The following is a 15689-nucleotide window of genomic DNA, read 5'->3' as shown; positions in this document are numbered from 1 at the left end:
ACTTGTGGTCAATCCTCAAGAGGCGGGTGGATAAACAAAACCCCACAAATTCTGACAAACTCCAAGCATTGATTATGCAAGAATGGGCTGCCATCAGTCAGGATGTGGCCCAGAAGTTAATTGACAGCATGCCAGGGCGGATTGCAGAGGTCTTGAAAAGGAAGGGTCAACACTGCTAATATTGACTCTTTGCATCAACTTCATGTAATTGTCAATAAAAGCCTTTGACACTTATGAAATGCTTGTAATTATACTTCAGTATTCCATAGTAACATCTGACAAAAATATCTAAAGACACTGAAGCAGCAAACTTTGTGGAAATTAATATTTGTGTCATTCTCCAAACTTTTGGCCATGACTGTGTGCTAAAAAAATATTTTTTGCTATTAACCCTTTTTCCCTCCCTTTTTCTCATGCCTGACTTTTTGTGTTTGCAGAATATTTGGCCATTTCAGCCATCGTTCTGAATGGCAGCTTGTCAAGATTGACTTCAGGCCCATCTTCAACAGAAGGTGCACCACAGACGACTATCAGACCTGGCAGTTACACAATGATGTAAGAGCAACCATTGTGATACATTTATAATGGCTTTGGGGACCTTGGTTTGATGGAATACATCTGCTAAAGCTTATTCTTCTACATGGACACAATGAAGATGAACATGTCCTATCTCACCCAATTGTCTATCTCAAATTTGTCTGAATATTATAGCTATTTTCTGTGTATTAACTTCCAGATAACAAAGTATAAGTTATACACATTTTCATGTGTGTATTACTATAATGAATTTTTTAACTCCATCAATCAGTGTCTTACCTTTGAAGTCGTTAAATAAAAAAGGAAGTCAATTCTGAAATGTTATAGTTAATTATTCAAATAATACATTATTTCTCACAGGGTAAAGTCTGCATCATGGGAGTGAAGAGAATCTTCCAGAATCTGAAGCCCGACGCCAGATGTGTCAAAACCAAAGATCAGTACATCTCCCAGATGTCAGACTCCTGTCCATGCACTGAGGCTGACTTTGAGTGGTGAGGAGCCTACTGCCTGCTACTGTCGCTTATTTAACATTCAATTCAATTCCATACAGTCTTTATTAATCCTTTTAGCTGCAAAAAAAGGCACCATTGGAGCACAATAACACATTTGCAGACTGTTTGTAACCATTTATCCCCATTGTGAAGGAGAAGTTTCACAACGTTCATCATACATTTCTGTGATCTGTTGGGTCTGTCCAGGTACATATTTGTAGTAGGGACACTCCCCATAAGAACGCTCTTATGGTTTTGATGGAAGGAATCGTGAAAGATCGTTTGGTGCTGCTAGTTGCATGGTTGGGTCGTTCGAGGGTACAAGCATCAGGTTTATGGGGTTGTCCACATTTCCAGCACCGTTGTTTATCTTTTATCCATTTAACGATCTGTCCTGTGTTCAACTTCTTGGACTCTGGACATGAGATGAGATTTTGTTATGTGTTGTCACAGTGATGAGAGAATGGCTAGGGTTTGGAAGGGGTCTTGGCTTGAGCAGGCTCCTAGGAGCTTGGATATTCACTGATGTTAAGGATTGGCTCTCTCCTTTGGTCTAGTGGAGGCACGTTGGTCATTCTTAACTGTCACATTGGTAGAGGGCCACATCTCTGCTTGATATATGCTTAGCCTTGGACTTCTTCTGGATCCTGGCTGTCAAGTCAGGTAAGGCGTACATTTGGCCTGTCCGATACCGTGGTCAAAACTGTACTCCACAAATTAATCTCTGTAGTCCTGTGGCATCTTGCTCAAGAGCGGGTTGACATGGGAAACAAATCTGAGCTCGTAGCTGTTCTGAGTCACTCTCTCTTCCGCTCTCAAATTGGGGCAACGATGACTTTGAGATGCTGTATAATGAGGCAGTTAGCTGTTTCATACCAGGTCGTGGGGCAGGTTGTACCATGGATAGGCAGGAAGAAGTGGAGGTGAGTCACCATAGGCTCAACTTTCCTCAAGGTTGGTGTCTCGCTGTGCTACCTGTGGTGCCTGTTCTGCCTGAGGTTCCTGTGCTGCCTGTGGTGCCTGTGGGAAAGGCACAAAGTTGTCACAAGGTGTGTGGAGGGACCCGTCAGATAGTGCTGGAGAGGTGCTCCTGGAGGTATCATCATCTTCCTCATCATCGTTAAGGAAAGATGTGGCGAGCTTGAATAGCTCCAGCTCATTCTCTATTTTATTTATGCTTTCTCGTGTAGCAACATATTTTGTTCCCTTTACTGCTGAGCTTTTCTGGCCTGGGATTCTAATCCTTCACAATCCATGTCGGCACTGTGATTTTCATCCAGCTGACGCTCCACAAGCTTTATTTTCTCCTCCAACATAGCTGCTTGGAGGTTAGAAAGGCCTGGGAATTGGCTCATCAAGTGGGCACTAGATCTGAAGCTGGGCAAACTGCTCTTTGTTAGTATATCTGCTCGACTACTCCATCGTCCTTGTCAGAGCAGTGCCTGTGTTGAGGCTAGGCATTGATCTTGGTGAGCGAGGTATTCAACTGCGTAGTCAGTCAGGTGTACTGGGGAATGTCTCTCTCTCAGAATACAGGGCCGCACAGATGGGCCAGGTGTGTCCATACGTGCGGCTTCCATATCTTTGCGTGATTACTCAATCCAGCTCTAAAGGAGCATGAAGTAGAGGATAGTGCCTCTTGAAATCGTGACTGGTGTGACTATGTGTACAGATGTAGAATAATGATTTAAATATGAATTCAGCAGGAAAATAATCCTGCGGTAACAGGACATGTGAATTATTATGTGGATTATACTTAATGGACAGTTTTGTAGGGGTTGATACATTTTTTGTTAGGTTAAATCTAAGTCTGAAATGTCAAAGTGAAAATTACAAACTTTATAAGTTTGCATCAAATTAAGATCCTACATCTGTAGATATGTAGATTGTGTTAGAGAGCGTTAGCAGTTCCTCAGTTAACTTCTCTGGGATATGTGAGACGCTAGCGGAACGTATAACGCCCCACTCAGCAGACTGTCGACCAATCACGTTCATGTTGTCATGCGGTTGCTAAGCTAATCATCACGCAATCCCTTCTCAAAGGCAGTGTACATATCGAGAAACGTGCCTATATTCCTCAAAAGTACGTAATGTCACAATTCCCAAAGCTATACGATATTACAGATAGCAACTTATCTCACATCTCAGAAAAGACTTGTAATGTTGTACTTCTTATTGACAAAATTCTTGCTAATGTTGGGTTTTTGAACTAGTGCACAATAGACTTGTATTCGCTATTTGAAGGAGTGCACGTCTTGTCCCAGAATCACCCAGAATGAACCTCACGGCACATTGACATAGCATGGACAGCATTTCCCATCTCCTCAAAAGTATATCTGCCATTGCGAATGTCAGACTCCACTCTGTGAGGCACATCAATCTGCAGGTTGAACATGGTGAGATTGTAGACTCCTAAATTGATTGTGCAGTTTGTTTAGGTGGATTTACAGCTAACTAGCTACTTTACATGCTGATATTGTATTTGATATTATTGTATGTAGCTATGTTTGCTAGCTAGCTACCTAGCTAGCAATTCAATGCTCTCTCTATGGGCTGGCTGGTTGGCTAGATAGCTAGCTTCTTAACAGGTTTCCGCAAAGATTTTCCATGTTGCAACCAACGTTATTATAATGCCAATATGAAACATTTGTTCACAAAAACATATTATTCGGAAATATTAGTGTTATTTAACACTGTAAATTAAAGAAACAAGTGGTTTTGAGTGGATTTTTCCTTTAAGCTTCATAGCCAGCTGTTTTAAACACTAGTTACTTTCACATCGATGTCAACATAGGCAGCATGTCCAACAGGCTAGGGGAAGATAAGCTTCCCGTAAAGTAAATAGAATTATATTTGACAAAAATTGCTATATAATTAACGTAAACTCACGTATACTCGTACATCGCCTTGGTCCGTACAATTACCCTTATTTTAGCGCCCCAAAAACGTAATACTTCCAGATCAACTGTAATGTCAATACCATTGTAAAGCACAATTTCTCCCCTTTCCAACAGAATAAATGACATGACCTAAATGCTGCCCGTTTCTGCATGATTCAAGCAGGCAATGAGCCCCATCGGATCTTTAAAAAAATGGCGGGTGGGGAAGCGAAACTAATACGTGATAGTGAGAAGGAGAGATGTCGTGTGGGAAAATAGCTTTTTTTCACTCGATCTGTCCAACATGTAAATAAAACACTATAAAGACTTTATATAATGTGTCATTACATACCTATTTGAAGGTTTGGGTTTTTAGGGCGGTGCTAAAGTGATCTTAGAAGTAAACAGCGGCTTTGAGAATGATGATCGCATGCTACGATGATGCAAAAAATGACTAGGTATCCCCCCTTTACCCCCGTCACTGTCCATTTCTTGTTTTTAAAGGATGAGAGAAGTGCTACACCTGGTGGAGAGAGAAACTAAGACAGAAATAGTAGCTTTATGCGTGCTGTACGTTACTACATGACAAGCCACGATGTAACGGAGGGTCCGTTTATTCAACTTTTCTCCAATACTATAGAGCCATTACCATGTCGATGAACGCTTGAATAGAAACCTAGTTCACACCCCCGATTTTGAAGTCAACACAGTCGCTACAGTCCCATTCGTTGTAGCCTCGTTTGAATGTTGCGGTTGCGCACATTTCTGCGGAATGGGGTTAGTTTACGTTACACATGCATATACACAAATAAATTAAATCATTTAAAATACTACACCAAAGAGCATGATTTGGCTCCAGAGGATCATTAGAAATTTGGGCAGAACGTGCGGCAAATAGCCTATTAAAATATCTTATGAGTAGCAGCTGTCAGTGAAAAGTGGTTAAATTGGCCTATCGCAATATTTCCAAATACAATCGTAGGAAAACACTTGTTTAGAAAGGAAATGGCTATTGCTAAAAAAGAAGACTCTAATTTGTCTCTAGAATTCTCAACACCCAATTGAGCGAACAGTAGCCTATCTTATTGGCACCAATGGAGAGCATCGGCCATATCCCCGGTGAGTGCTGGCATATTCACTGTCTTTATCATTGGATCAGTACAACTGGTCACTGGGAAGTTTTTTTGGGGACAATAATTTCCTCCTCCGGGCTAGATGGACGTCATATTGTACAATTTGTGTCTCCCCTTTTCTTAGGCCTAGATTAGAAGGTTCTATTCAAGAAAGTGTTGTTTTTACTGTTTGTCAGTGTCACCAGAGTAGCCTACTAATTTGTGTCGTATTAAAAGAGATGTTGCTTGTATCTCCAGTCATATTAAGCAGGGTTTCACAACCCTCTCCTCGGGGGCCCCCCAGACATTTCACATTTTTGTTTTAACCCTAAACTGGCACATCTGATTACATTTCGTCAAAGGTTTGATGGTTAGTTGACTAATTGAATTAGGTGGGCCAGTTTAGGACTAAATCAAATATTTGAAACGTCTGGGGGGGCCGAGGAGAGGGTTGGGAAACCCTGCTATAAACCCTGATTAGACCTACTCTGTCACTATGCGCTAACACATTCGTTGTTCAAAACGGTCTGTTTTGCTAACAGTGATTGAGTCACATTATTAGCCTAAATTCTGACTAAGCAATCTACTCATCACATTAGGAATAGTAGCCTACCTTACATTAGTCTGCAAATGCGATGATAGATGCATGTAATCCTTTATTATAAAGGTGCAGTTTTATGGTGTCAAAATAGCTTCCCCAAACTTGAAACTCACTTGCCGCCTATGGATGTCAGCATCTGAAGGCAGCCTTTTTGTGACTTGATAGCGTGTATTATGCATCTATTTCATGTTGCGCTGTATGCAGCTTTCCACAAGTAAATGTGTGAATTTATGATGAGGTTGAGCTGTGGTTGACATTGTATATGCCATTCTAAGGACCTTTAAACCTAATATTGCCATGATATAAGTAATGGCTGGGGTCAGTTTTGTTTTCGCTGTTCTCCAAATAGCATTTTAGGTTTTTTAAATGTGTAGAAATGCAGTAAATTAGCTTCAATTTCCAAAGAATGCCATACCCTAGGTTTAGCCGAAATAACGCCTCTGACACTAATCAGCTAATAATGACAGTAAAATGTAACAATAGTAACAGAGATGGCATAAAAATGAGCTGCCTAAATGCTGTATAATGACGAAAAACGGACCAAATGAATAACAACTTCATCAGTAATCTTTAATAAGGAACAAATGCTGTACTCACCAGAGACAGATTTCTGTCCACAGCAGCAGGTCTCGAGCTGAACAGTAAACACTGGAAGTTTGTGACTTCCTTCATTACAGTGCCTTCGGGAAGTATTCAGACCCCTTGACTTTTTCCACATTTTGTTAAGTTATAGCCTTATTCTAAAATGGATTAAATAAAAAAAATCCTCAGCAATCTACACAAAATACCCCATAATGACAAAGCAAAAACAGGTTTTTAGAAACATAAAAAACATAAATACCTTATTTACATAAGTATTCAGACCCTTTGCTATGAGATTCAAAATTGAGCTCAGGTGCATCCTGTTTCCATTGATCATCCTTGAGATGTTTCTTCAACTTGATTGGAGTCCACCTGTGGTAAAGTCAATTGGACATGATTTGGAAAGGCACACACCTGTCTGTGTAAGGTCCCACAGTTGACAGTGAATGTCAGAGCAAAAACCAAGCCATGAGGTTGTAGGAATTGTCTGTAGAGTTCCGAGACAGCATTGTGTCGAGGCACAGATCTGGGGCAGGGTACCAAAACATTTCAGCAGCATTGAAGGTCCCCAAGAACGTAGTGGCCTCCATCATTCTTAAATGGAAGAAGTTTGGAACCACCAAGACTCTTCCTAGAGCTGGCCTCCTGGGCATACTGAGCAATCAGGGGAGAAGGGCCTTGGTCAGGGAGTTTACCAAGAACCTGATGGTCATGCTCACAGAACTCTACAGTTTGTCCGTGGAGATGGGAGAACCTTCCAGAAATACAACCATCTCTGTAGCACTCCACCAATCAGGCCTATATGGTAGAGTGGCCAGACAGAAGCCACTCCTCAGTAAAAGTCACATGACAGCCCGCTTGGAGTTTGCCAAAAGACACCTAAAGGACTCTCAGACCATAGGAAACAAGATTCTCTGGTCTGATGAAACGAAGATTGAACTCTTTGGCCTGGCCTGAATGCCAAGTGTCACATCTGGAGAAAACCTGGTACCATCCCTAAGGTGAAGCATGTTGATGGGAGCATCATGCTGTGGGGATGTTTTTCAGTGGCAGGGACTGGGAGACTAGTCAGGATCGAGGGAAAGATGAACAGAGCAAAGTACAGAGAGATCCTTGATGAAAACCTGCTCCAGAGCGCTCAGGTCCTCAGACTGGGGTGAAGGTTCACCTTCCAACAGGACAACGACCCTAAGCACACAGCGAAGACAACGCAGGAGTGGCTTCGGCACAAGTCTCTTAATGTCTTTGAGTGGCCCAGTCAGAGCCTGGGGGAGAAGGGCCTTGGTCAGGGAGTTTACCAAGAACCTGATGGTCATTCTCACAGAACTCTAAAGTTTTGAACCTGATCAAACATCTCTGGAGAGACCTGAAATTAGCTGTGCTGCAATGCTCCCCATCGAACCTGACAGAGCTTGAGAGGATCTGCTGAGAATAATGGGATAAACTCCCCAAATACAGGTGTGCCAAGCTTGTAGTGTCATACCCAAGAAGAATCAATGCTGTAATTGCCGCCTAAGGTGCTTCAACAAAGTACTGAGTAAAGGGTCTGAATACTTATGTAAATGAATACGGAAATGCAATATTTCCATTATTTCAACAAACAAAAAAATTGCAATTTCACCTGGTCAGTCTGTCATGGAAAGAGCAGGTGTTCTTAATGTTTTTTTCACTCAGCGTAAGTGTAAACAGACAAGATAAGGACAAGATCAGGACGAAGGACGCATTTAGCTCCAGGTATAAACAGGTTTTCAGATACAAACAATGCACCTCCTGTGTCATTACCTGATGATGGTCTCAGTGAGCTCATACTCAGTAAAGTAGAATCCATTCCACCCACAAAATAGGGGAGGCTTATGCATGTAGAAAGGTCTCAGGATGTTGAGTGTGCTTGAATGTCAGAATTTGAAGTGGTGTATGTGTGTGTGTTTTGTGTGTGTGTGTGTGTGTGTGTGTGTGTGTGTGTGTGTGTGTGTGTGTGTGTGTGTGTGTGTGTGTGTGTTTGTGTGTCTTGATGAAGGGTCTGCACTCCACTCATAAATATGCTGTCATTTGTTTACTGGAGCAAACCTTTTAATTCCAGCTAACACTGACATCTGACATCTGCCCATCAATCAAGTTTATACGATATTTGTTTATGTAACATTTTCTTACAGTGTTCCAAAGCCAGTAAACATACACTTATATATACTGCTTAACAGTTGGTGGATTCGGCTATTTCAGCCACCCCTGTTGCTGACAGGTGTATAAAATCGAGCACACAGCCATGCATCTCCATAGACAAACAATGGCAGTGGAATGGCCTTACTGTGACTCAGTGACTTTCAACTTGTGCACTGTCATAGGATGCCACCATTCCAACAGGTCAATTCATCAAGTATTGCCCTGCTAGAGCTGACAACTGCAAGTGCTGTTATTGTGAAGTGGAAATGTCTAGGAGCAACAACGGCTCAGCCACGAAGTGGTAGGCCACACAAGCTCACAGAACGGGACCGCCGAGTGCTGTAGCGTGTAAAATCATCTGTCTTCAGTTGTAACACTCACTACCGACTTCCAAACTGCCTCTGGAAGCAAAGTCAGCGCAACAAGTGTTCGTCGGGAGCTTCATGAAATGGGCTTCCATGGCAGAGCAGCCACACACAAGCCTAAGTTCACCATGCACAATGCCAAGCGTCGGCTGGAGTGGTGTAAAGCTCGCCGCCATTGGACTCTGGAGCAGTGGAAACGCGTTCTCTGGAGTGATGAGTCACGCTTCACCATCTGGCACTCCGACAGATGAATCTGGGTTTGGAGGTGCCAATAGAACACTACAATTCCCCCGTGCACAAAGCGAGGTCCATACAGAAATGGTTTGTTGAGATCAGTGTGGAAGAATTTGACTGGTCTGCACAGAGCCCTGACATCAACCCCATCGAACACACTTGGGATGAATTGGAACGCCGACTGCAAGCCAGGCCTAATCATCCAACATCAGTGCATGACCTCACTAATGCTCTTGTGGCTGAATTGAAGCATATCCACGCGGCAACATTCCATATAGTGGTGAGTCTTCCCAGAAGAGTGGAGGCTGTTATAGCAGCAAAGGAGGGACCTCCATGTTAATGCCCATGGTTTTGCAATGAGATGTTTGATGAGCAGGTGTCCACATACTTTTTCATGTAGTGTATATAGACATTTTAATTTCTTATGGTGATATTGTTGTCGAACACGTCAAACAGAATAGTATATCAAGCTAAGTAATGATTGGTGTTAAAAATCAAGGAAATAAAACAAATGAACTTTGAAAACAGACATCCACTTTCTATACTTCATCCATATTACTGACCACGACCTGTAGCTTATTGATTTTTCTCACCCACCCCAAACAGTGATTTTGGCTTTGAGAGGCAGAGTGATGGAGGATGCACTGCTGCCTTCTGGTTTGTTCCATCCTCCGTGTCCAGAGACTGCACCACCGGAGACAGCTTCCTAAACACTACAGGGTATGGTAAATCCTTCTCCATTTAATATAATTCAGTGAAGTAGACAGAGTATTTCCTTGTTTTATTTCTTCGTATGTATTTAAGGGGGAGTACAGGTTGTCTAGTTATTTATGTCTGTATGTGTGTATGTTGTAGATACCGTAAGGCTCTGTCCAATAACTGCACTGCGGGAACCCTTGGGAAGTACCGTCTTAGGAGGCAGAGGTGTCCCCACCAGGCCCCCAGAGGTCTGCAGCTGGTCACCAGTGAGGGAACACTCACAGCCACCCTGGGGGACAACGTGACCCTCCTCGTGTTTCTGGAGGAGGTAATGGTCTGGCATATTTCTTAGAGATCTTATCAAACTATTAAAAGCTACACTCATAGAAGAACAGTTCCAAGAGGCTTCTTCAGCTCTCCCCATAGTAGAACCCTTTTGGTTTCCATGTAGAACAGGTTTACATGCAGTAGACAGAACCCAAAAAGGTTTCTACCTGGAACCAAAAATGGTTCTTCAAAGGTTCTCCTATGGGGACAGCCGAAGAACCCTTTTAGGTTTTATTCTGAACAAAAATATAAACGCAACATGCAACAATGTCAAAAATGTTACTGAGTTAGAGTTCATATACAGTGGGGCAAAAAAGTATTTAGTCAGCCACCAATTGTGCAAGTTCTCCCACTTAAAAAGAAGAGAGAGGCCTGTAATTTTCATCATCGGTACACTTCAACTAAAAAAATCCAGAAAATCACATTGTAGGATTTTTAATAAATGTATTTGCAAATTATGGTGGAAAATAAGTATTTATATTTCTAATTTTTTCTGTCATAGTTGAAGTGTACCTATGATGAAAATTACAGGCGTCTCTCATATTTTTAAGTGGGAGAACTTGCACAATTGGTGGCTGACTAAATACGTTTTTGCCCCACTGTATGGTAGTCAGTCAATTGAAATAAATAAATTAGGCCCTAATCTATGGATATCACATGACTGGGAATACAGATATGCATCTGTTGGTCACAGATACCGTAACAAAAAAAGGTAGGGGTGTGGATCAGAAAAACAGTCAGTGTCTGGTGTGACCACCATTTGCTTCATGCAGCGCGAAAAACGTCTCCTTCGCATAGAGTTGAACAGGTTGTTGTTTGTGGCCTGTTGAATGTTGTCCCACTCCTCTTCAATGGCTGTGCGAGGTTGCTGGATATTGGCGGGAACTGTAAACACTGTCGTACATGTCGATCCAGAGCATCCCAAACATGCTCAATGGGTGACATGTCTGGCGAGTATGCAGGCCATGGAAGAACTGGGACATTTTCTGCTTCCAGGAATTGTGTACAGATGCTTGCGACACTGGGCTGTGCATTATCATGCTGAAACATGAGGTGATGGCGGCGGATGAATGGCACGACAACGGGCCTCAGGATCTCGTGACGGTATCTCTGTGCATTCAAATTGCCATCGATAAAATGTGATTGTGTTCGTTGTCCGTAGTTTATGCCTGCCCGTACCATAACCCCAAATCCACCATGGGGCACTGTGTTCACAACTTTGACAACAGCAAACTGCACGCCCACATGACACCATGCACATGGTCTGCGGTAGTGAGGCCGGTGGAACGTACTGCCAAATTCTCTACAACGACGTTGGAAGCGGCTTATGGTAGAGCAATGCACATTAAATTCTCTGGCAACAGCTCTGGTGGACATTCCTGCTGTCAGCATGCCAATTGCACGCTCCTTCAAAATTTGAAACATCTGTGTCATTGTGTTGTGTGACAAAACTGCACATTTTAGAGTGGCCTTTTAATGTTCCCAGCACAAGGGGTACCTGTGTAATGATCATGCTGTTTAATCAGCTTCTTGATATGCCATACCTGTCAGGTGGATGGATTATCTTGGTAAAGGACAAATGCTCACGAACAGGGTTGTAAACAAATTTGCATTTGCACAAAATACATTTACGTACACATTGATCTACACTCATTTGTCTACCAATGGAATGAAATGAGCAGCAGTGCATCATGTTGCAAATTTTGTTGGTTCATAGGCCTTATCTAAGAGCCTTGATGTTTGTTGTGTAACACTTGTAGCCATTGTCATACAGTTATTACATACTGTACAGATGTAGGATCTTAATATGATCTGCCTGTTGCAGGATAACTTCCTGCAATGCAGGACATTTAAAGTTGTAATGTATTTGAGGTTTAAAAAGGCTTCTGAAGATTGTAATTTCCACCTTGAAATTTCAAACTAAATTTTCCCAAAAATGGCCATTAATTATGATCCACCTAACAATTCACATTTCCTGTTGCTGCATGAATATTTTCCCGCTGTAGCAAACTGGCTGAAATTAAGATCCTACGTCTGTATAACAATGTATTGCTACAGGCAGAATATGTGTAGGGTATAGAAATCAATATACTGTAAATAGTTCATTTCAATTATTATGTTAAACATGCACACTGTATCTCACCATAAACATGCATTTCCATTGGTAGGGTGATGGCTCCACAACAAGTATAACAGTGGACTTTGGAGACGGGACGGCCATATCCTACGCTAACATCAGCTCCATAGAGGATGGGGTCAAACATACCTACAGTAAAGTCGGCATTTACCAAGTGGCTGCCATGGCACTCAACAGCCTGGGCTCTGAGAGAGTCTTACTATACCTGCATGTTACTTGTAAGTGAAACTAAAAATGAAAGTCAGATAGAATTACTTTGCTGTAGAGTTACAGTACAGGTGCTCTTTGCAGCATTTCTACCTGAAAATATCTTTCTGTAAATGACGTGTCTGCAGTAGGAAAGGACTACAATTCCATGAAAGAAAACACATTTTTTTGCTGTTGTTTGGTGTTGTAGGTACACTTGAGCAAGTGCAGCTTTCAGCTCCCTCTGTGGTTGTTAGGAATAAAGCAGTGGATCTATCAACAGTCCTGAAGCCACGTTATGTTGGAACAGTCACCTACTACTGGTGGTTCAACAACCACACTGAGGTCAGTCAATCAAGATTTCCACTATATCTTCAAACTGTTTAGATTTACGGAACCTTACTCGCCTCATTTACAGTATGAATTGTAATATTGTGTGTTGTATGGACAAACCTACCTATAGTGACACAAGATTGAGTTTTGATACAAAAAAATGAACATAGTCAAACATGCTACAGGCATCATCGATAATATCATCTATACACATATAAAGACTATACCCCCTCCCCCCAAAAAATGACACAAATAAAATGCGCTTGTCTTTTCCTCCTACCACTGACTTTGCTGATAACTACTTTATTGAGGGAAAATGTACTTGCTACCATTGTTATATGTGGTTGTCTCACCTAGCTAGCTTAAAATGAATGCACTAATTCTAAGTCGCTCCGGATAAACACGTCTACTGAATGACTAAAATGGAAATGTATTAAAAATGTATGCATTCATTTTCTTTGTCTGTAAGCCTGTCGTGACTTTAGTGGGAGGAATGTCCTTCACCTTCTACAAGGAGGGAACTCATACTGTCACCGTGCAAGTGTCAGCAGGCAACACTGTCCTTCAAGACAAAATAACTGTTGCAGTCTATGGTGAGGTCTTTGAAATGACTCATCTCTGTATTACTGAGGTTTAGCTAGGTTTCTAACAACCAGGTGGTAAATGATCGGTGATATAAAATATTGATTGTGATGTTCATCCACTTGATCAGATGTTCATCCACTTGATCATTATCATAATTTAGATGTTTAATGTTTAATTAAGCAATAAGGCACGAGGGAGTTAAGGGCTGTTCTTACGCAACGCAGAGTGCTTGGATACAGCCCTTAGCTGTGGTATATTGGCCATATACCACAAACCCCCGAGGTGCCTTATTGCTATTATGAACTGGTTACCAATGTAATTAGAGTAGTAAAAATGTATGTTTTGTCTTACCCTTGGTATACGGTCTGATATACCACAGCTGTCAGCCAATCAGCATTCAGAGCTCAAACCACCCAGTTTATAATCATTTATATCTCTTATGATCTATTAACAGTTTCTTTCTTATTATCTGGTATCCATTAGCAATTAACATGTCTTGTATTTTCCTGTAGAATATTTCTGGTCACACGTTTTAGCATTCTCCTCTAATCTGGACGCCTTCAATCCTGCTGTGGCTGAATGGAGACAGGACATCAGTAGAGTGGTCAAGGACTCCATGGTCCAAGTGAGTCCTTCTTTAAATATTCTACAGTGCTCCTACTGCACTTTTTACCAGTGAATTACTGGGATTACAGTGACTAATTGGTGATCTCTGATGATTAATTCACAAGTAATTTTAACAGCATTGCGAACAATTTGGCAGCAAATGGTACACTCTTTGAAAAATCTAGAACCTTAAAGGGTTTTTTGGCTGTCCCCATAGGAGAACCCTTTGAAGAACCCTTTTTGGTTGCAGGTAGAACACTTTTGCTTCCAGGTAGAACCTATTGGGTTCCATGTAGAACCATTTGTCCTATTGTAAATAACAGGTAGAGTACACCATATAAGGAAAAGTGCTTCCAGTCAGTCCCCTTCGTCTCTCTCAGGATGTCAAGAAGCGCATTGGGTTACATAACGAACACTGAGCTATATATACCCCTCACAGTGGGAAACATTCACTTTGACCTTCTGTCTTGTCAGATATTACCACGTTTTATACCAGGAAAGTGACAGGGGACCTCTGGTTACAGCGCAAATGCACTTAAAAGACCTGCCCTTTACCAAAGACTGTCAAATGGAACTTGCATGTTTGGGCTGATTTGTGCATTATATCTTGACAGTGACTGGTACTTGGTCAAATGAGATCTAAAGCAGAAAACTGGGTGGATTTAGCCTTTTCCATGCTTAATTACAGTGCAATGCTATACAGTAGAACACAACCTTATGTAAATGAAGAAGAAACTGAGACCCCAGAATTGTATTTATTTTTCCTTACTTTTTAATTGAAGGTCACAGGGATCAATGGAGAGCAGCTTCTGGTGTCAGTGCTTCCAGGGTTGCCAACGGCAGCAGAGTTGTTTATCATCCCAGAGAAAAGGCCAACAGAAGGGACGATGAATAGAAAAGGGACACATTTAGAGCAGGTAATGTGTCACCGGGCTTCATAGTCAAACACATCCACTTTTTTTGAATGAGTTATTTTTGATAATTACTGTTATTCTCATTTACATAGTCCCATTACTTGAATCATGCCAAAGTTAGGCCAACCTCAACATTCAATACAAGCAAATAATAACAGCATCACTAGCAGCACAATGTAGAAACACATTTCCTCTTGATTATATTATTCATATCATGGTGGCTTCATGATTTGCTCATAATGAGTTTTTCTCTCTTTGCTGCTTTAATCACACGTGCATGTGGAGCCTACTGTTATTTTATTCTAAATATAAGCGCAACAAAATGACATGTCAGAACACATTCTCACCACTAGAGGGCAATGTCTTCACATCAAAATAGTAGAACCTCAGCCTTGAAAACCTGCATTCATCTCAATACAGCATTGTAATCTGCATCACAATTTATTTCACATAACTCAATTCTAACCATGAGAAGTGGATAGTTCTAATACATACTATACTTCACCATTCACTCCAATATCGAAGGGTTTGTTTCGAAAAGAACCACATTGAATAGAATGACTAAGATGTTGGCACTGCGCTCTAATTGTTTAACAGCTCTATAATCCTTGGCATTCTATAGAACTGATAAAACACACCACGTTTTCATCCGCATTTCAGCAGCTCAAGCTTATAGTAAAATGGATATCCATTTCAGTCCGTCATCAGACACTTTTATTCTGCATCATCTGTTACAATCCCAGATGCACGTATTTGCATAGGACATATTTGCATATGTTGCAACAAGTAAACACAATTCCAGTGGATCAGTTAGCCTTGAACTGAGTTAATAGGTATTTAACAATGATGCATCGTGTAGTAGGACACATGTAGAGAGGATACTAGTGGTGGGGCACCCTGAGTTGGGAATTAGGGGGATGTATTTATCTACAGCCTGT

General features: G+C 41.5%; 1 protein-coding gene across 1 annotated transcript in view; it reads left to right on the top strand.

The window, feature by feature from the left end:
* Positions 1-15689, top strand: part of LOC112253050 (VPS10 domain-containing receptor SorCS1-like) — a 49784-nt gene that overhangs the window by 27964 nt on the left and 6131 nt on the right. The window contains exons 15-23 of the mRNA XM_024424919.2: positions 438-555; positions 898-1031; positions 9571-9684; positions 9820-9991; positions 12159-12345; positions 12525-12658; positions 13116-13239; positions 13744-13856; positions 14620-14754. Coding sequence (XP_024280687.1) covers positions 438-555; positions 898-1031; positions 9571-9684; positions 9820-9991; positions 12159-12345; positions 12525-12658; positions 13116-13239; positions 13744-13856; positions 14620-14754 — 1231 coding nt within the window. The remainder of the gene's footprint in view (positions 1-437; positions 556-897; positions 1032-9570; positions 9685-9819; positions 9992-12158; positions 12346-12524; positions 12659-13115; positions 13240-13743; positions 13857-14619; positions 14755-15689) is intronic.

This window comes from Oncorhynchus tshawytscha, linkage group LG06, assembly GCF_018296145.1.
Source record: "Oncorhynchus tshawytscha isolate Ot180627B linkage group LG06, Otsh_v2.0, whole genome shotgun sequence".
Taxonomy (NCBI): domain Eukaryota; kingdom Metazoa; phylum Chordata; class Actinopteri; order Salmoniformes; family Salmonidae; genus Oncorhynchus; species Oncorhynchus tshawytscha.
This window is presented reverse-complemented; position numbering and strand designations above follow the sequence as displayed.